Raw genomic sequence first — 21,788 nt, 5'->3', positions numbered from 1 at the left:
ATTGTCATTTCACAATTTCTAAACCGGGCTTTACGGAGGACGTTTGTTTATAACCAAAACTTTTAATTTTTGGCTCAATTGTCATTCTGACATTTTACCAAAAATAAAACAACGCGGCTCTAAAACTCTTCGCCCATCACCAAAGTGTTGTAGCGCAAAACCAATTCTCGCTTCGTTGTGGCGGCGCATCAATTGTTATTGGTGGCATATCACAAAAAAACGCTTTCAAAATTTGTTTGACTTTTGTATTAACCTCAATCATAATGACCATAAAGCTAGGATTACATTGAGACTTTTTAAAATGACAGGAAAGTACTGTCCAAGGTTCAGTGTCCACCATAGTACCTAAAAACAAACGATCGCCGGAAAAGTTAATTAATTATAGCTATAATTGTTCAAATGCTAATTTAAAATAAAACGTCAAAAATATTCACTCAAAGCACTTGTGCAAATACCCGAATATTGCATTAATTGGTTGAAATTTTCTGAGAGAAATAGTCAACTTTATTCCAACGAGTAATAAAAAGAACTTAAGCTTTATGTTCCGTGCAACTTACAGCACTTCACTCAAGATAAACTTGCCTCAACTTTGTCATCTACATAAAAATTGCATTCTCTGTGATGCAAGATCTGTTGGTATCAACAGAAGACGTAGAACAACTTAGAATTTAGAAAGAGCAATTTTGTAGGTAGCGCTTTTATTTCAAGTAAAATATGTATACATATGTATAGCTAAACAAACCAACAAGGAAAACATTGCAGGTTCAACAAAGTCCTCGGGCCTGAAAACACGAAGCGTATTGACTAATATTAGGGGTAATTTGTTCATTATTGTTTATTAGCTTAATAGAATAGCAAGTAAAAATATTCAGCCTAAAAATATATCTTCTTTAAAATTTAAAATTACAATTTTTAGATAATACGAAAAATTGTTTGGGTTGTAAAAAAATGACTGATTATTTTTAAAACAGATTCGAAGAAGCATAAATATGCTAACATGAAAGAAAAAATAATAACAAAAAGTGCAAAAAACAAGTCAACATATCTATTTGCCGCTTGTTCTCAATTGAAGTACACTGAGCTATATTTACAAAAAAACCGAACTTTACGGAAAGTTCAAACGAAACGATGGTTCTGGCAATCCAAAAGAATCGCTGGCCAAAGGTATGAATGGATCCCAATGCACAAGCCCATAAACTCTAAATCACAAGAGAAGGCAGCCTACATCATCAATGAAAATAGTTTGATTCATGACGTTTAAAACACGCTTTTTTATTATGTCCTTTTCCTGTTCGCAACATCAAGTTGATTCTTAATCTGATGACGTACACGCCTTCCTCTTGCTTTACAATTTAGTTATGTTTATTGATTGACTGAAATGGTTGAAAGTGAAGAATAGTTACTTATTATTGTGCAAGTAACTTATAAACCACGCCAAAAAGCCCACACGTCGAAAATAAAAATTTCACGAGATACTTTATCAAATTTTTCGGTCTATTCACATAATACAACCTTAAAAAAATAGTTATTTGTGTACCAAGGCCAAAAATTGTTTCTTTTTTGGCCGAGCCTTTTTTAATGGCCGAGGCCAGAATGAAGGCGAAGGCAAAATGGCACTTTTTGGTCGTGATACACACAAGTTTCTTTAGGCCACATCATTAAATTTACAAGTTAATTAATTTTTGTTTATAAATTATTGATTTAATCATTTATAACAACTGAATAAGTGTAAATATTTATGAATCCTTCAGAAAAGTTCATATTTTCTTTATTTACATTTGCAGTTTCGGCATGTGTAGCTTCACAATTTGTATGAATTGGTTTTGATGTGCTTTTTGATGTTGTTGCAGCAGCACTGCTATCCATGTTCATTTTCTTTACAGCAGTATGTCAATTTGATTTTACACAAATAATTATAAAATGGGAGGTAATGTCGGTATCTTGATGTAATATGCAAAACTATGGATAGCTGGCGCCACCATAGATCGGCCAAAAACGTTTGCGGCCAGAAAAGACTTACTTTTAGGCCGCTTTTGAGACCTAAAAATTCCATTTTCAGTTTAAGTCGCCTAAAAATTCTTTTTCAATACGTGGTTGGTATCATTGTAAAACAATATTAATTTATTTGCGTAATAACTCACCGTATCAAAAGCAACGTAAATGGAAAAGTTACAGCCCACTTTACTTAGTTAAAACTGCGAAGGAAAACGCCATATACTTATACTTGTCCAAATTAAAAGGGTGAGTTTACACAATAATAATTTGATTGCCATTAATTCCCGCATTTAAGTTGATCGATTTCTAGCCAACCACATTAAGTACGTACAACTAATGTATCAAAATTAATTAATAAAATAGTCTAGCTATTTTAATACAATTACAATAAATTACTTAATTATAGCAATTATGACAACTTTTTTGTCTCATCTTATCTTAAATATTTCAGTTCAAACTAGAGCTCCTGGCACCAGAAAGGTGTGAATGCCTTGCTAAAAATTGCTATAGCAAAGTGCATCTCTTCGAAACCCACTCATAATGATAGCAGTTATCTAATTAGTAACGCATTGTTGTTGGATGCTGGACAACTAATGAGACGCACGGCTTCAACAAACTTATGATGACGAGTTCAAGGTTTCCAACAAAGTGAATGACGGTTCAATTTCCATTGTGTTGCGTCTTCGATAAACATCTCAAGTCGGCTCAGTACTAGACAGACACGAAGAAGTTTCTCACTAGCATCTAGACGACTCGGTCAAAAATAAAACAAAAATTTCAATTTACAACATAGTCTACTAAAGAGCTCGTCGTCATGCATCATTACGATGAGCTTCGCCATTGGTGATTTGTGATTTCGAAATCGTCGTTGATTTTCCACTGATGTGAAGGTTGAGCTGCCAAATTCGGCGGCATTATGTGAAGGACATTCGTTGGTCTTGGAGCGTTTATGGAAATACGAATGGGAGTGCGGATCAAATTAGCTGACCTACGTAAAACGAAGTTAAAAACAGGTAAAAAAAAAGAATAAGAAATTAAGCAGTTGGAATTAAATTTAATTTTATTAATAAAACTCGGAAAGTGAAAGATACGCAAAGTACCGGAATAAAATAACTGGAAAATTTTAATATTTTTTCGGCAAATTATGTAATAAGTCATGGAAGGTGTAATGATGACTTCGACATTATAAATTCCTTTGGTTTCACAGGAAATGTTAGCTAATTACCCCATTCTAAACAAATTGTTTATTGTACCATTATTGTATGGTAATAAAATCATCTGCAGAACACGGCACGTTATTCCTGCAGAAAAAATATGTCAAACACTATTCAAATTACACTTTCCCGTTGTACACATGGCAAGGATGATCCTACTTTTGCGCTATCAGTGCGGAAAAGCTGTAGCAGTGCGGCAAAGAAATCAGATTACGCTGCTCAGGTGCATTTAAAAAGAAACCAACCTTGACCACGAAAGATTATATAGTTATCAAAGTTTTACATATTTACAAAAATTGTTACGTTATTTAGAATGATTTTTCTATCTTTTAAAAATCAAAATTAATTTTATTGATAGCGCCATCTATTAAAAAATTAGAAAATTGGAAGTGACGTTGTCAAAAAAATGTCAGGTCACCACTTTTATTACAGTTTTAGATGGTTTATCGACTAGAAAGCATTTTACAAATTTCGGACTGAAAATTAACGATTTTACGTCTCTCCAGCAAATGCCACCACAAACATTGCTATCGAGCCGTAAAATCCTACGTACAATTGCTCTAATGTAAATTATTATAATTTTTTTTCATGTTCTTATGTACAGTGAAACCTGTATAAAACGGAATCGCAAGAGACCGTCCGATCTTTCCGTTTTAGATAGTTTTTCGTTTTCGACCGTTTTCCATTTTATGCCATTTTTTTTTATTCCAACATCAGATGTTAATATTTGTTGGCTTCTCCACACACTTTTTTTTTAGAAAGTAATGATATGTCATTCGCGAAAAATTTCCAGCCAACAATTCGAAGCTTCAAAATCTTGATGTTCAAGATCTTCGGCGATTTTGACCTGCGATTGTAAAAGTAGTACACTAGTTTGTTTACTTCTTTGTTCTTGGTAACACGAATTTTCCGTAACTATTTTTCGTTTAAATCGATTTTTCCGTCTTAAAAATCCAATAGTCCGTTTTTTGGCTTGAGTGTTCGCGTTGAGCAGGTTTCGGCATATACAGGTGTCCCAGAACTCGCGCCCCAGAGAGCAAGAGAGGGTGCCGACAGCAATACAGATGTTAAGTTTAAAACAAAAATTGACTAGGCAACGAGAGTCTAATGTTCATCTGACCAATAGATAATAGTATGTGTCCATAGTTACCGATTTTCAAATTCTGTTCAGCTTCGAGATTGGCTACCATTTTTTCGTTTTATCTCGATTATTTTTTGAGTTAAAAAATTTTAGTTTCAACATTTTGGTTCAGAATTGTTGCCTCCATAAGCCCTTTCTCTCTGAGGCGCGAGTTCTGGGACACCTGTACAGATATTTTTAAGGAGTAATTCTACCAGGACCGTCAAAGTTTTCCGTAATAAACAGGATTCCGGCTTTTACAGGTTCCGTTTTACACCGGTTTTACTGCATTTGAAACCGCAAAAAGTAGGTAACAAAGAATTTCTTATTTGAACAATATTTTAATTTACACTAATCATTTAAGACCTCTAGGAAAACAATAGTAAACGCTTCCACTCCACGACTAATAATAACTAAGTATCTACAGGTGTCCCAGAACTCGTGACTCAGAGAAAAAAGACTTATGGAAACAACAATTTTGAATCAAAATTTTGAAACAAAAATATTTTAGTTCAAAAAATCGAGTTAAGACCAAAAAACGGTAGCCAATCCCGAAGCAGAACAGTATTTGAAAATCGGTAACTATGGACACATACTACCATTCATTGGTCAGATGAACATTACACTCTCGTTGCCTAGAATATTTTGCTCCATCTCTAGAAAAAGCTTCCGGAATTGGTTGTTAAAATTTTATCCTTTTTTGATACAATTAAACTTAATCAATTCTTGTTTTAAAATTTTCTATCTGAATTATACTGTCGGCGCCCTCCCTTGCTCTATAAGTCATGAGTTCTGGGACACCTGTATTTATTTAGTAAACTAACCTATTTTATAGCAATCTGTTTAGAAATTACAGATTAGTTTAATATTTTCCCATCAAATTCATAACAAAATTAAACCGAGTCGTTAGTTCTAAATGCATTGCTTTAAACTAGTACGATCAATCATTTAAATTGTCATAATGTGGACAATAGTAAATATCGGATATTCCATGAAGTGTTAACCGTGTATATTTATAAAATATCAATAGTTATGTAAAAAATGGTTTACTTAGTTAATTTTTCGGTATTAAAAACAGTAACTTCTTTCACACACAAAAATAAGTTCTTCCAAACTTAGAATTAAGTACATAAAATTTTTATCAAGACGACAAAATTGACCTCCATTTCACAAAGCGCTAAAACATTTATTTTTTAAGGTCAGTGTTGATGTAGTCATTATTATTGCTTCTGTACACATTTCCACAAAATAATTTCATATTTATTATAGTTATACACTTTATTCGGTAAGCAGAGCACCAGTTGCAAGCACCTAATTATTTTCTTAATGATAATTTCAGTTTTACACATCGGTGATTTTCAGATGAAGCACCAAGAGTATGACCAAAACATGAAGACATCAACAAACTAAGAAGGTGATTTTCACAGTAGATAACTTTACACTGCATAAAAATGTGTACTAAACTCAAAAGATAACTCGGCTATAATAAGCACACTTCCAAAACAATGCAACATAAATCCATTCATAATGGTACCCAAAAACTTGGTCTGAAGTTTAATACTCACTCCCAACAATTTCCAAAAGACCTACACATACTTAATGCATAATCATGAATTTGGTAGTAAAAAATCAAAAGTTAGGATCTTCAAGGTGAAGCAATTTAATTAACCTTGCAAATTTTTTACCCAAATAATTGTGGTACCGAAGTGATTATACAAAATTTGGAGTTTGAATTTACATATTAAGAAATAAACCTGCTCACACATTTGAAAATAATACAGGTAATTGTTCCATGTTAACAATGCAACGGATGCGGTTACAGCTGGTAAAACTTTTCTCAGAACTGAATTGCTTCGCACCTTTCGTTTAATATTCATAAAATGACAAATCACAAAAGCAACAAAAAACGAAGTATTCATTTGTTTCATTATTAAAAACACGCATAAATTAGAAAAACACCAAGGTCGTGCAGAATTGTAGCGAACGCTCCAACCCTTTTTTCATAAAATTCCGTTTTGAAAAGTGCAACATCTTGTACACGTCCTGGGACATAATAGTTGAACTTTTTATTGGTCACGTCGGACAAAACCGCTTTGTCCTAGCCCCTTCTTCCAGGCTTAGAGCTTTATTATAAAAGGGACACACTACAAAGCTTTATTAAAATCGTCTTATTCCTTTCACAATGCCCTCCTGACATTTTCCGGCTTCCTACATCGAGAAGTTATTTCTACTTATTTCATTGAATTGGAACGATCCTAATCATGACCTATAAATCAGGTCTTACCAACAAACAATCTTAAGAATTGGTGCTTACGTTCAAACCAAAATTAAATACACCAACGTTCTAAGACCCAAAAGTGAAATGGTTCGATCTCTTCCGCTGTTTGATTGCCGAATCAAACAATAATTCGCAGTTCAATCGTAAGATATGGCAGAATGAGGCCAAGTTGAACCATTGTGAAAGTAAGGGAGAACTCACCAATATTTTCGGTTCAATTGTTGGCAAGTCTTGACAATGCTTACTTAACTTTTTTATTGATTTTATGTGCGAACACTTTCCATGTGTTGGAATCCTATATTTACTTCTTTTATTTGCAAGCGTCCGGTGGTAAATGGCTCTAATCTTAAATTGTTATGATCTCCCAAATCGCAGCTTCTGCTTTGAAAGCAGCTAATTAATTCAAGGAAATCTGATGCGACTTTTCGTTAGTAAAACTATGAAAACAAAGACCGCCATGTTGGTACTCTAAGCATGCGATTTATAAGTCTCAGCATGTTTTCGATAATCTTAAAGGCCATCAACCGACACAAATTAATTGCGAAATTGGCCCACCCTGTATTAACAGAGCTACTTGTTCAAGTCATTGCATAATCCGCTTAATCCATGGTTTATAAAAAGATAAACGATCAGGTTTTGCGGTTTTGTATGTGAATTCTTGGGTCCGAAGTTTCGTGTGCGGCAACATAAAACCGTTTCTAATTTATTCGTTACCTAATAAATTTCGGACAAAAGTGCACAATTTCGTCGGAGTGAATGCAAGTGTGTCATTCGACCTTGGATTCTATTTTTACGCTTCTATTATATATTTTTGTGAGATTTTAGCAGTTTTTACAACACCGTTGACTGAACAGAATTGGTCAATACCTAATTCGGTTAATTGCAACGGGAGGATAGGAAACGGCAATCAAGTTCTTGCAACAGAAAAAACCCAAACTAATGTTATTTTCGTTAATAGCTTTATCAATTTTAAAAGATGCGTGGGTGCGCTTACCGATCACAGGAAAGTTGTGCTGGTTCGCGCATGGTCCTCGTGGTCGGTAAAAAAATCAACAAAAATAACAACAAAGGGGAAACACAACAAACCTCCGATCGGAACACAACAAAACGCGAACACCGTGTTAAAAGTTAAAACAGACGAAATAAAATGTTGGCGATGACGGCAATTTGCAATATTGGGGGGAGAGATGAGGGGAGGACGGTATTTCGAATGCGCAATTTCCCCACCACATTGGAGTTAGAGGAGATTCCAACGCGAAAAATCTATAGGCGTATATTGCGCAATATTGCCGTGTCATGTCGAAAAATTCTACGTGAAATTTTTCAACTCTGACAGTGGTACAGGCAATTAAAAATATCACCATTGTGTCCATTTTAATTAAAGATGGCGGAGTCGCTTTCATTTACTTCAACACTCATAAAAGCTCGGATTTTACTGAACAAGCACTTGTTGAACTTGTAAATGATGTGCATCGTCCGAATGAAAAAGATGCGAAAGCTCTAACGGACCAATAGGGTTCGTTGCGGGGGTGGTTCGCTGATTCAATTTTATAGGGGTGTGCAGAAAATCGTCGTTCCTTGGTTACGCACAGAGTTCTCTTTCATTTCAAATCTGGTCATAAATACCACTGCCAGAATTCCCAACCAACTCTGAATTAATTCGTTCACATCATTTGCAAACATAAAAAATTCCCATGATAAATCAGAAAAAAATTAGGTTATTGAATTCAGCGACGAACCTAAATCGATACTAATCTCAAAATTCCAGTATTAATAATTTTTCAGCACAACTATTTTGGATTTTATGTTATGGCAACGTTTTCGTGTTCTTTTGAGTTACAACATTCCACATTGACACTCTCATATTTTACGCAGTCGAGCGGTAAAAATGAATGGATACTTTTAAAAAAACACGGTCGTAATGTGTCGGCTCTGTCTATTTCAGACGGAAAAAAATTAAGTTGTTAAAACCGTATGAGTTGGATAATGAGAGAAGTTTTATTCGACGATTTTCTCGGCACTAACGCTTCTGTGGAAAGTTTTCAAAACGAACATTTTGTTTAGGTTTCCTCTTCATTTATCTACGTAAACTACAAGTTATTTTTAGGACTTTTGGCATGCGTCTGTCACGTTACACGTATTTTCGACAACTTTACTAATAGACCGAATGCAATTCTTTGCAAATAAAAATACTATGCCATGCGAGAATTGCCAGCAATACGCGTTTAAATGCATAATGATCATCTAGTAAATTTTGTCCATATACATACATACAGTGGAACCCCGCCATAACGAATCACCAAAAGCGGCTAAAACGTCGTTGTACATATTACTTAAGGTACGTAAGAAAATATGTGTAATTATAAGTAGTTTTAAATAAAACGTATATCAAAAACAGGCGTTGTAACTACATACAAATAAAGCCCAATACAATAAACATAAATTAATTCAAATTCAAATAATTCAAAGGAATAAGACTTTTTTTATTGACACAGTGACACTTTATCACATTTCGTAATGTTTTCGTCGAATATCACATAGACTAAAAATAAATTTGAAAGTGAGAATAAACACCACTTTTCAGAAATGAATATTTCCCAAAAAAGTGGTAAACTCTGTGTGTGGTCTTTAGTTATGACGAAGGTTTAAGCAGTTGAGTCAAAGTTGAGTTTCAGAATCTAATTTCGCTATGCTCGTAATAGAGGCATTAAAATACAAAAAAAAAATGTCGGAAACATAAAATTCTCTCGTAATATCTGGTTTCTCGTTATAGCGGAGTTTCACTGTATGTTACCAAAAAAAATAATTTAATTTTTAATAAAAACCCACATGAACTAAAAATAGAAAGCGGTACTAAAATTGACACACATTTAAGCTTGCTGAATTGATTTCTGTTTTTTTCAACAGACCTAGTCCGGGAATTGATTAAAAAAAACAAAATTGAAACTGAAATATGTGATAAGAAACTTCAAACTAGAAATTTCCACACTATAAAAATGCAATAGAGAACACCTGAGTAAAATTAAAATCACTCGGATTTACTTCAAAAACTTTTCTATGCATTTAAATAAAATTTTATACCATATTATCCACAAAAATTTTATTTGGTGTAGGCCATGACGAGAGCGACATACATATTTTTGTTTTTAATTCAACCTTAATTCTTTCATTAAAATAAAATTACGAAAGGGTGTTGCAACAAACCCCAAAGACAATAATTTATTGAAAATCAATTGTAAATTAATCAAATAGCAAATGTCAAAAGATTGACAATTTTTTTTCGACACGTGAGTTTTTCCAAAGCCTACTTATTGTAAATACAAATTTTGTGAATCATATGGTATGAAGACCTTATTTGTTAACTAAAGAATTATGATATTGATGATATATTGTATGTTGTAAATTAAATTAATTAAAATGATACTAACATCTTTAAAATTCGGTAACAGTAATCTCAAACAACAAAGCAGAAGCCTTAAGTCCATTTTAAATAATTGAAAGTAGCATCTTTTGATCACTCTTAACTTGTAATTCAATAGTTACTAAGTTATGAGTATTATGACCCTCAAATTTGGTTTTGCCTCATCCTTCTTCCGGTAATGCAAAATTGCAGATTACACATAAAAATAAAAAACGTGTAATAAAATTAGATATATCGTCGTCTAAGCGGCAAATACGACAATCTCAATTTTTACAAAGTCATACGGAAGCGCAAAAAAACTGATTTTTTAGCAGTGTAAGTAATGTTTTTCAATGATTAATTCGGTATCAAATCTTGGCTTAAGGTTGGATATATTCAAAAATACAAGAAATAATTTCCACCAGTAAATTTCCAGCAAAAAATTTATATGGGAAAAAGTAGGAACAAAATATTTTCACAACTGAGCTTGATGATGTTGCCGCTTTTATTAGACGACGATATTTTTTTTACTAAAAATCAAATCCTTTACACATTGCCGTAAGTAAATTTAAACTAAAGTAACCCAACTTGATACTTTTATCATAAATACCCGTACAGTAACAGTCTAGAAATTTGGAGCTTCAGTAGTAAAATATTGACTCACTACTTGTGCTCGGTTAATTTGCCTTCCGAGCAAATTCCGAATTTTAATAAGCATCCGAGCCTTCCTAGTCCAAACAGTATTAATTGTTCGAAATTGCCTTTTGTTGACTGTTGGAATAGAAAGTACATTGCCTGAAATGTTCTAACACATTTCCTTCGAACAACCCCTTGATTTTTGGTAATCGGTAATCACCGTTTCTTTTGATGTGATCAAAGCAAATTAATTTTTATCAAGAAATCTGCCATCGACAGGCCTTCATCAAGTTCTCCTTTCATTAGCGAGATCCGGGACTCAAGGCGTTGCAATCCAGCTTCTCGCCACGGGAACGGGGAGATGCAGGTCGCACTTTTAGGAGCAGGAAAGAGCGAAGGACATGCGCATCGCCGACAAGCACACGATCGATCCAGCTGTATCTGTGGTGACGGTCAAGGTTACCGGGTCTAGGTCACCGTTCACCCCTGCCCTGCACCAGGACGATTTTCACCATCTCATGACAAAACAGGAAAACGTCCGGTTTCAACATGTTTTCAGTTCCCTGTATGTTGCCTGCTTTTGTGTTGAAGATAACCATTCTCTTCATTCAACTCGTGCTATATTTACCAACAAATCAAATACAGAACTTGCAAAGCCAGGTTTCTACCCAAAGATGAAACGACGTAAAAGGCAAAAAGAATAACAACTGTTTTCTTTATTGACAGAGAGCGTTTTTCAGAAGCTCCGTCTTGTGCGGATGCTCGGTGCTTTCATTGCCTAGGACATGTATGACCCTGGGGTGTGGCAAATCAGGAAAAGGGCAAACCAGTTAAAAACGTAATAATGTTGTCTGTCCCTTATCAATAATTTTTCCGCCAAATCAAATCATTTTAACAATAACTCCCTGTGAACTATTGAAATGACTATTTTTATCTTTGTAAATCTCATCCATTTTTCAACGCTGAAAAATGTTCCTTTCTTCATTGTTTTTTTTTTCCAGCGTCATGTCACCCTTGAGTGACATAAATGAAGCATTTATTTTATTTCTCTATTGGGTTTATAAGTCATGGTTGCAACGAATAAAATATGTATAATTCCACTTCTTGTAAAATATGTATCAATTAACTATCGTATTTATACATTTAGATGCAATATTTACGTTAGAGGCAAAATACAAAATTCAGTTTCTGTTTAAAAATGTTTCCCCAAAAAACACACAATTACTGCTCTCACAGTCCTGATAATTTAAAACCATTATTTACAGTTGTTGTGGAATTCCAATGCTTCTGTTTGTAACATTCGAACAAACATGATTGTATTTTCGTGTAAATAATGATAAATTTAAATGATTTTTATAAATTATTAGTAAGCTGTAATGTAACATCAACTGGTAAACAAAAAAAAACATGATTTCATTTTTATTTCATCGTACCGGTTTTTCTTATAAAAAGCCCACCTGACTAAATGCCCAGATGACCGTATTTTTATTTTTTTTTATTTAAAATTAAAATTTAAAGTTAAAATTTCATATTACAACAAACAGATGTAAAAAAAATAAAAAAAAATAGAGGTAACTAATGGGTGTACAAAAACAATTATATTTGGTGTAAGCCCAGGATTTTTGAATTGGCGTTTTTAATAACTGAATAGTTGTCAATTATGTGCCCGTGGAAAAAGAAAGAAAAAGATGATTAAGGTCGTGTGCAATTCGTTGCCAGTTTTTACTAACTTGGCTTCGGTCAGTGCAATGTGTGAGTAGTCTTCCTGCACTCTGCTTTTCCTTGTTCTCCTTAAATTTCCTTTCTACACTTGAAAAAAAGTCACAAAATTTGAATCTTCAACGCCTACCATAAATATATTTTTATTTTTACGCACATTAAAATTAAAATTACGGTATTTCATTTTAAATTCAACATGTTCTCATTTAGAAACCCGTGAGCTTCTTGGGAACAAAGTAAAAAACCGTAAAAAAGCAAAAACAAAATTCAAGCCCATGAGCTTTCTATCGAAAAAAAACCGAGGCAACTTTTTAATAAGAATGTAAACTATAAAAATCTAATTTAGTTAAATTTACGAATTTCTTTTAAATAATAAATCCTTTTATAAATGGAAATAAGTCCAATTTTCAGTTTTATAGCTCACTGAGCCTCATTAAATTCTGATCAAAATCTCACAGTTAAATAATTTTAGTCAATGTTTCAAAAATTTTTCAAATTTCAATTTTTTTGTTTTATTTTATTTTTTATAAAGTGTCAATTTTAATTAAGCATATTTTACCAACTTAAGAAAGTAATTTAAATGACCTATTTAACTAGAATTTTATACAAACTTTCTGTAGACAGTTCTGTTTGTATTTAAACAATTTTAACTTCAAGACTCAAGTGGAAGCAAATAATTTTATTAAAGAAAAACACAAGAGTTTTAGCCAAAGTTCGTCTTAGTTGAAAATAGTTCTAATAATACAGGCTTTGTCTCGTACCTCCTTTTAATAAAAAATTCTACATCAACATTTAGGTTGACTGCCGTATCGCACAATGTTCAGGCATTGTATTCAAGTTACAAGCATTTAAAGTTGACCATCCTGTATATGTGTATGTTAAATAAATAACTACATAACACAATGTTTTGGTAAAAATGTCAAGAAATGTTTTAACTTCTTTGAGTTAAATTTAATGTTCATCCCTCATGCACATCTGAATGTTACATGAGCCAAAAGCCAGAAAACTGATTCTCAAACTCAAAATCATAGTCATCATATCATTTCATAGTATGTATTAACGATGTATGATGTATGAAAATTGAAAAAAAAGGTGAATCTATCATGAATAAAACATTCAACAAAAAGTGGGTTAGAATTGAAATTTTACCCACAAATTGATATTACACCTTTAAAACAAGTCGAACTTCATTACCAATTAATTCTGAACAAATTTGAAACACTCAAAATAGCGTCTTTTTTATGAAAAACGCAAATTAAGTAAATCTAATCACAACATAACCTCAAAATACACCGGTAACAAAACTACGTTTCAACTACTGCGTCATGCACTCACCTCTGTCAAACTTCTTTCCCTCTGGATCAATATCTTTAACATTGAAAATATCTTCGAATAAAACGCCTGCCATCGTCAAATAAATTAATAATCACAAAACGTAAGTCGCACTTTGAAATGTTCCACGAATATTTTGACAGCACGGTATTTATTGACGTTTGACAAGCAGTGATGCCAATCCCAACCATAATTTCCCTATAAAAATCAAAATAAAACGTCATCGTTTAAATGTCAAAGGTAACGTAGTGTCAACAAAACGCCAAAAATTGTCACGCGATTTGAATTCATTAAATTAAAATGGCAACTTTACCACCACGAAGAAACCCAACCCCTACAAAAATATCCAAGCAACACCTAAGTCCACTACAAATACTACTCCAAATGGGTTTTCCAAAACACAGAGTGTTAGTGAGGAAAATAGTAATTTCGTTTCTTCATAATTTGGTTTTTAGTGAAAAGGCGTTAGCTGCCACTGGTAACAGAGGGGTACAATTGGCTTCAGATTGGTTGTTAGCTCATGTAAATGATCCTTTACTGGATGATAACTCTCCAAGAGAGTACATCTTGTATGCTTGTCCTACAGGACCTTTCCTGGAACAACTACAAAATTTTTGGGTGAAATCACGAAGGGAGTGTGCGTGGAATGGAGCACACAATTTTACTCCACACATTACATTAGTTTCTTTTTTTAAAGTAGGTATTGTTCTTTCTGCTAAGAAGATTTTAATAAATACTTCTAGGCACCAGATGAGGATGCACCTCATCTTGCTCAAAGTTTAAAGGCTGTTATGGAAAGACAAGGTGCCACACTGAATGAACCTTTGAAACTTGAAACCTATACCTCTCCCAATTTTATGGGATTTTTTGTAGCTGAGGAACATGCAGATTACCTAAAAAGGATTGCCATGCAATATGTTAAAGAAGTCTCAAATGCCAGTAAGTAGCTAAATTAAAACTTCAAGTTAACTTGTGCTTATCTACATTCACAATGTGTTTTAAAATTCAACAATTCATAGGTAGCAGTGACTTATACTTATACATTTGTACTCTAATGATTTGCATGAACTGATTATTTTAATCGTTTTTTAATATGTCTTCATAGCTTTTTGTTTAATAGCATGACTAATGTTTAATAATAAGGTTTGGCTAAAGGTGATGGTTATTTGCAGTTATTAGTGACACATATGAACATTTCGATGCTCTAACAGCCTGTTTTCCCTGGTGTACCACTACAACTGCTCGTTGCATTCCTCGGGGAAGTAGATGTAAGCAAATTGTAGTTTAGTTCTAGTTCTTTGTTGGTTCTCTTTTAGTTGTAGTCTCCTAAGTATTTATTTTTGTACTATTTTATTGTTTATTTATTAAAGTATATGTTAGTTCTAATTATATTGTAACACTCTTTCTTAACTAATTTTCTAGGGTGTTTTTAACCAAATTAGTGTTTCCCTAACTGGCATGCCTTATCCTTGTTTCATCCTTATTACCTTCTCAATTCATGTACTTATCTTTGGGTAAAAGGGTTTTTTTTATCACATTTACTGTTGTTTTGAATCAACTGAATATCTAAATTTTCTAGATACAGATTATGCTATGTATTACACAAGAATTGAAAAAGAAATTGAAAGTTTATTGTTGAGTAGTAGAGCCACTAAAGCTACACGTCAGAAAAACGAAGATAAATATAATAATGGTAGATAATTGTAGAAAATTTTATTTCTTTAATAATTATATAGTTACCATATCCCTAAGTTTTAAGTAATAGAAATCTTCTACTATTTTCTGGAATTACATATTATAAATTTTTACTTTGTTTTTCTTGATGTTGAATGATTTATTTACCATTTCAATAAAATTCGAGTTTACACGAATTACATTAAAAACGCAGAATTAAGAAGTAGAATTCATTAGAAACTTTTATAACACCTTAATTGTTTGAAAGTCAGAACGAATAAAAGCTGAGGCGTAAACAGATTTTGATGAAATTTTCAGAAAAACTGTATTTCAGCATAAAATTGAAATTATTAAAATTTCATCAAATTATCTCAACTGGTTATGTTTTTCTGAGAGGTTCTTGCGTCTTGAAGCAGTACTTTTAAGTGTGTAATTAAGAAACTTGAGATGACATACCACAACCCAATAGAGTAAATGAGTGTATTAGAAACTGCGGCAGGCCGACATATTATTAAATATCTTCAAAATTTATTATGCTTTTTTGTTCAAATTTTAATCATTTGTTTATTATGGACAAATAGAACTTTTGTGTAAATTTCACCAAAATCGCCCCACCCCTTATGAGGTTACCCACATAAATAATTAAAGTAATTTATAATAATTCATCCTAATGTTAAAACCGTTTTGCTACGACTCTTGAGTAATTCCAAAGCAAGTAGTATAAAGAGTTAAATTAATTAAAAGGATAACGAATACACATTATAAACACTTAATATTATCCATTTCCATCGGATAATAGAAGATCATCGCATTGTAAATAAAGGTAATTTTTTTATTTGTTCTTTGTCTGTTCTGTTTTTATATAATCTTGTTTTTCTCGAATTAAATCCAATTTGCGGATAACATGGAAAACACAACATTTATTTGGATTCAAATATTAATTTACCTCCATTTGGTATGTTTTTTATCCCATAAAATGAAATGTTAGTCAAACAATTCCCAAAATAGATGCATTATTAAAGCCCGGTTTATTCTTTTCCCGACCAACTTCAGATTACACTATCGTAGAGCTAAAGTCCTTATATTTCCGATAAAAATTTATTTATTTCAATCTGTCACATGTTTTTCCGATTTATGGTATCAATTTATACTGTACGTCGAAGTGATTTTGACGGATTTTACTTCTAGTTGTGACTGATTCGCATTAAACCGTAAGTACTTTTCTCCTAAAGTTTAAGAATTATGTTCCATACAGGTTTTTCTTAGAAAACATTTTATTTAGAATAAAACTAGACAATATTATTGCTCGTGCTTTTTGTTATAATTTTATAATTCGTTATTGCTTTCTTTGTTAAAAAATTCAGGATTCCTAAAAACCTGCACATCTACACAATGATCCACGGTCAACGATGAAATTTCATTTTAACGTTCTTCAAATTACTTTAAATTTTAAAATTAAGGGAAAAGTATGTACTTATTATAGTGTTCAATAAAACTAGGAAACTAAATTTAAAGGAAATAATTATTTATACTAAAGGTGTGGATTTACAAAATTACAGTTCGATTTAAAACTATTATGAAAAATACTTTTCATGATAAATTAATGTAGGCTATGCACTTTCCAGTTGTAAAATTTGACCTTCAAAGAGTCAGTGCCTTTAAAAATTGAGCTTTTTGTAATATTTTTTTGTGATTTATAAAATTGCTACTCTGTATTGATTCAAGTCCCTTTCTGTATGATTTTATAAATTTGACTATTTTAGATCGTTTTATAATGTTGTTACTGCTATACAAAGTCATCAATTTTAGTTTCCAACAAACTATTAAAACAAAAACCGCTTTTTTTATAAAGACCTGTTTATCTTTCATGGTTATCATGTTGTTGAAGTATGGCGTTTGAAAGCATTTTATTGGAAAAATACATTTATATTCTTATCATAACCAACAAATATTTATTTTTTTCTGATTATTGTCTGATAATGATAATTCATAAACAACCCGTTGCTGGTCATGCATTTCTTAATCGATTTTTATTGTACTGAGAATTTTATTTGAACAAGAAATATTTCTGTAAGGATAAGAACATTGTAGATAAATCCCGACATTTCAACATGATTGAATTCTAATCCAAACTAGCAGTTTGTCTTTGAATTGTCCTAATAAAAGTCAGCTACCGTAAAAGCAATTTATATGAAGTTTAGATAATGCTGAAACTTTCAGTTTGAAAGTAAACAAAAAAGATCACTTTTTATGTGTCTAGTGGGTTTTTATTTCATTTTTTGCTCTAATCTTGACGCTATTTTTTACTTTGCGTTTAAAATTGTTTTAAATAACAGTCGCAAAAATCGACAATATTCAAATTTCCTGTTTTTCCTTTATGGTAATGGGTAATTTAGTTCCTTCGTAGAGAAAGCCATTGATTTTATTCAAATTTTGTTTAAAACAATACAGAATTCGAACTTAAGAATGCCTTTTAAAACAGGGAGGTATTTGCAGTAAAATAATACATAAATAGTAAAACTTTTTTTAACATTTTTATATTTCAGTCAACTCCACTTTAATATACAGGGTGTGTCACCACTATTTTTTAAGTTTTAATTTCAACTTCCGGTGACTGTTTGATATAGGGGAAGAATTTTTTATAGCTGAACTTTGTTATTTTAAATGGAAGATACCAGCTTAATTAAAAAAAAAGTAAAACCAAATTGAAAGAAGTCATTTTAGTACCGCAATTGTAACATACATTCCGTTTAGAATTCTAGGTGGAATCCAAACACCGAAAAATTCATGGTATTCAAGCATTTACAATAATAAAGTTAGCAGCGTCTGGTCTGGTGAATTTGACAGTAACCGGAAGTTGATGTTAAGTTGATTGTTTATACTAGTATGTGTTGAAAAAAATTAAGAATTCAATTGTTATTTCTTAGTTCTTAGACTCATCAACTTTCATGTTTCAGCAATAAGTCTCGAACCTCACGTGAAATCTCTGCATCTAACATTGGCGTATCAGTTCCCAAGCATCCATTACACTCACCTAAAATCGCTCGTCGATGAACTCGACCCTAATGATTCAGCCAACTGGGAATTAAGACTGTATTCTCGTGATCCTCGTGTTAGCGGCAAGCAAGTACACAAAGTAAGTTTTTCCTTATTTTATTTCCTCCGACTCATCGACCCTTTTAAGGTAATCCATCCCTACTTCCCGACAGAGTGTGACGAATTAGATCTTCGTACAGGTGACTACGTTTACATCAGTAGTGAAGCTTTAGCCAGTTCACCAGACGGTTGGGTCGAAGGCACTTCCTGGTTGACTGGATTAACAGGACTTTTACCGGAAAGTTACACTGAACGAACGGCGGAATCCGACGCTTGGACGTTACATAAGAAGGTTCCGTTAAACCACATTAATCAGCCTGAGATTACATACGGGGTGTCGCAAAAAAGTCCCCAACAAGGGAGTGAAATGGAAGAAGCGGCCAAAGCGGGGACAAAAGCTGAAGGGGAAGCCAATGGAGATGACAGTCTTCCAGTATTACCAAGAATAGAGAATCTGTACGAAAATGTGTTCAAGAATGGACCTCGGCAACAGGTGGGTAAATGGCTTTTGTTTGTTTGTTAGCTTGAGTTGGTATTTTGTTACTTAACTTGGAATTTCAAGCTAATGTCTGCTGAGAGTGCTTACAGAAAATGTCGGTAATTAATTTTCACTTCCAGAGTTACAAAACTTCAGAGCGCTTTTATGCTTTTTTAAGGATAACTCACAAACATAACATTAACTTAATCTTTGACAAAAAAAATGGTAAAAGTTACTCCGTTTCAGCAACAGGACGAAAAATCACGAAAGCTCTTCCTAATGCGCCACGGTGAACGCGTGGACTTTACTTTCGGTGTCTGGGTTCCTTACTGCTTCGACGACAAAGGAAAATATATCCGAAAAGACCTAAACATGCCTTTGTCTATTCCCGAACGTTCCCAAGGACACACCGCTTACACCAAGGACACTCCACTAACTCGAGTCGGTGTGTTCCAAGCTAAAACTGTTGGCGAAGCTTTGCGAGAAGCAAACTTAGACATAAGCTACGTTTACTGTTCTCCTTCATTCCGCTGCATTCAAACCGCCGATGCTTTACTCCAAGGATTCACCAGAAAAGAAGACATAATGATAAAAATTGAGCCTGGTTTGTTTGAGTGGTTGGTTTGGTATCCTGATGGTATGCCACAGTGGTTGACACCTGAAGAACTGATCTCATCTGGTTACAATATTGATCTTGATTACCAACCGTTTGTCACAGAGGCTGAAATAAGAGAGTCAAGAGAAACTTGCGAACAGTTTTACTTGCGAAATACTTTTGTTACTAGAGGGGCACTAAATGCTCATCCTTCAGGGAATGTCTTATTGGTTGGGCATGCTGCCACTTTGGAAGTATGCTCAAGAGAATTAATCGGGAAGAAACCGCGATCAGCTAATGATATGACTAAAGTTATACAAAAAGTGCCCTACTGTGGTTTATTGCAATTGGTTCAAGAAGGAGATAAATGGGAAATTGGAGAACTTCCCTTCCCACCAATTACTCATACTACTAACCATAGATTTGATTATAAGATATTGTTGAATTGAAATGATGCCCTCCATACAGTATATCAGTAATAATCGTTATTTACCAAAGAAGGCTAGCGTATTTTATTTTTGCTATCATTCTGTTGCATAGAAGAATCAGTACAATAATAAAGCATTAACTGTTGTTGTGTAACTTGAATAAAATATAAATAAAGACTTATTTCTTAGTAAAATTGGCGTTTCTATCTTACCTTCTTTGAGAAAAAATTAGGCTATTTATATTTTATATTGACGAGTAAAAGAGTACTTTTATAACAATTAAACATAAACAGTTTTCAGAATGCACTTCTTAGCCCGGCGCATCCACCATTTTTGTGAACACATTGATAGGTTCAAGTGAGGTATACATCTGATTTTTAAGATATTTAATAAAAAATAAACAATTATTTCTGTAAGAAACAAAATTTATATTTAAAAAACCCATTAAATTTCAAAAATTGTATACAGGGTCCGGCAACACTTGTGTCCACCCCCAAAATCGTCTTACATTTAAAAGTTACAATTTTGAAAGTTTGCATACGCTCATAATTGACAAAGCTCTAGAAACTGACGCAAAAATTTGTTTGTTATCACGGTTTGGTTGGCGTCGCGACGCCTAAGAAGTATAATTTTTAGCGATTTTTGAGTTTTTGCGGAAATATTCGCGAATTTACTTTTTTCCCAACCTAACTGTGATACAAAGATCTGAGTTTTTATTTTAAATCTAATGCAAATTGTGTTTAAAATTTGCGAAAAAAACGTATTTTCAAAATTCTGACAGCGCAGCGGCAAACTCCGTTTACACCAAAATTTCACAAGTCACTTCATTCACTCTTATAAAGGTTAATTTTGATTAACACGAGCATGTTGCACTTTATGGACACCAGAAATCGTTAATTAACATCGACAAAGCGGCAATTTCACCAAGTAAGACTTTTGTTACAATATAAAGTGAGCCAAAGGATAGATGTCATTTGTGACACAAGATGCTGACAGATGAGTGTAAACGTAGTTCTCAATTTTGACGTAATGAAATTGGAAGCTAACTTGATTAAACAGCATTTTTTCTCAAATTTTGAAGACAATTTGCATTGAATCTAAACTAACAACTGAGATATTTTTAACACATTTATATTGAAAAAAAATTAAATTAGGGGTTGATATCACAAACCCTCACAATTAACTAAAACTTACATTTTTAAGGCGTCGCGACGGCAAAACTACCAGTGATAAAAAACAAATTTTTGCGCCAGCTTCTAGATCTTCTGTCAACTGTCAGCGTATGCAAATTTTCAAAATTTTCTCTTTAAAATTAAAGACGATTTTGATTTGTTGCCAGACCCTGTAGAGTGAACCCGAATAAACTGTAAAGATTTAAACCACAATATCAGACACGGGAGTTTAAAATAATGGGCAAATTTCGCGATCGAAACAATCACCGTTTCCGAGAAAAAAATGTTTAAAGTTTTCTGCAGAAATCGCCGTACGCCACTGAAGTGTTCAGTCCAGACCATTGAAAAGTTGGGGATAAAAAAGCTAATAAACAAGTGGCAAAAATGTTTTTATCGGAATTCCCGTCAGTTCAACAATAATCCTAGTAGAGAAATGTGGGATTTAGAGTGTAAAATTGTTCAAATTTGAATTATTTTGAGTTTTTTTTTTATTCTTTGCCAATGATTTCTTCAAAAGTGTTGTTATGAACCTCAAGTTATAAGTAAGTGTTTTATTTATGGGTGAAACTTAATTTACTAGTGATGACATTGTGGATGGTCAAATGGAGGTACTTTGGTATTTAATACATTTTGACATTAAAATGTTATAAG

The 21,788-nt window shown here is 32.9% G+C and overlaps 2 protein-coding genes across 4 annotated transcripts in view; one reads left to right on the top strand and one right to left on the bottom strand.

Moving 5' to 3' along the window:
* Polr2H (DNA-directed RNA polymerases I, II, and III subunit Rpb8) overlaps positions 1–13,864 on the bottom strand; it is a 72,449-nt gene extending 58,585 nt beyond the window's left edge. For both annotated transcript variants that reach the window (XM_088049719.1, XM_088049732.1), the window contains exon 1: positions 13,698–13,864. In XM_088049719.1, coding sequence (XP_087905845.1) covers positions 13,698–13,770 — 73 coding nt within the window. In that variant the 5' untranslated portion in view covers positions 13,771–13,864. The remainder of the gene's footprint in view (positions 1–13,697) is intronic.
* A 26-nt stretch (positions 13,865–13,890) lies between these two features.
* Epp (Ecdysteroid phosphate phosphatase) lies at positions 13,891–20,148 on the top strand. 2 transcript variants are annotated; one of them, XM_088049675.1, is made up of 7 exons: positions 13,891–14,101; positions 14,150–14,390; positions 14,438–14,633; positions 14,867–14,962; positions 18,326–18,504; positions 18,553–18,957; positions 19,189–20,148. In XM_088049675.1, the coding sequence occupies exons 1-7, from the start codon at positions 13,995–13,997 to the stop codon at positions 19,984–19,986; spliced, it is 2,022 nt and encodes a 673-aa protein (XP_087905801.1). In that variant the 5' UTR covers positions 13,891–13,994; the 3' UTR covers positions 19,987–20,148. The 2 variants fall into 2 exon arrangements, with proteins under 2 accessions (XP_087905801.1, XP_087905815.1); XM_088049689.1 differs by lacking the exon at positions 14,867–14,962 and having other exon boundaries at positions 13,892–14,101; positions 19,189–20,147.
* The last annotated feature ends 1,640 nt before the right edge of the window (positions 20,149–21,788 follow it).

Source organism: Gnatocerus cornutus, chromosome 1 (genome assembly GCF_029298725.1).
Source record: "Gnatocerus cornutus isolate USDA-ARS CGAHR chromosome 1, icGnaCorn1.1, whole genome shotgun sequence".
In the NCBI taxonomy this organism is placed as follows: Eukaryota; Metazoa; Arthropoda; class Insecta; order Coleoptera; family Tenebrionidae; genus Gnatocerus; species Gnatocerus cornutus.
This window is presented reverse-complemented; position numbering and strand designations above follow the sequence as displayed.

What these genes read in the sequence shown, in the direction of transcription:
- Epp (XM_088049675.1), top strand. Translation starts at nt 13,995, where the DNA reads ATGGCAACTTTACCACCACGAAGAAACCCAACCCCTACAAAAATATCC. An exon ending in CATTCCTCGGGGAAGTAGAT is followed by an intron (nt 14,963 to 18,325) that starts GTAAGCAAATTG and finishes TTCATGTTTCAG; the next exon opens with CAATAAGTCTCGAACCTCAC. An exon ending in GCGGCAAGCAAGTACACAAA is followed by an intron (nt 18,505 to 18,552) that starts GTAAGTTTTTCC and finishes GACCCTTTTAAG; the next exon opens with GTAATCCATCCCTACTTCCC.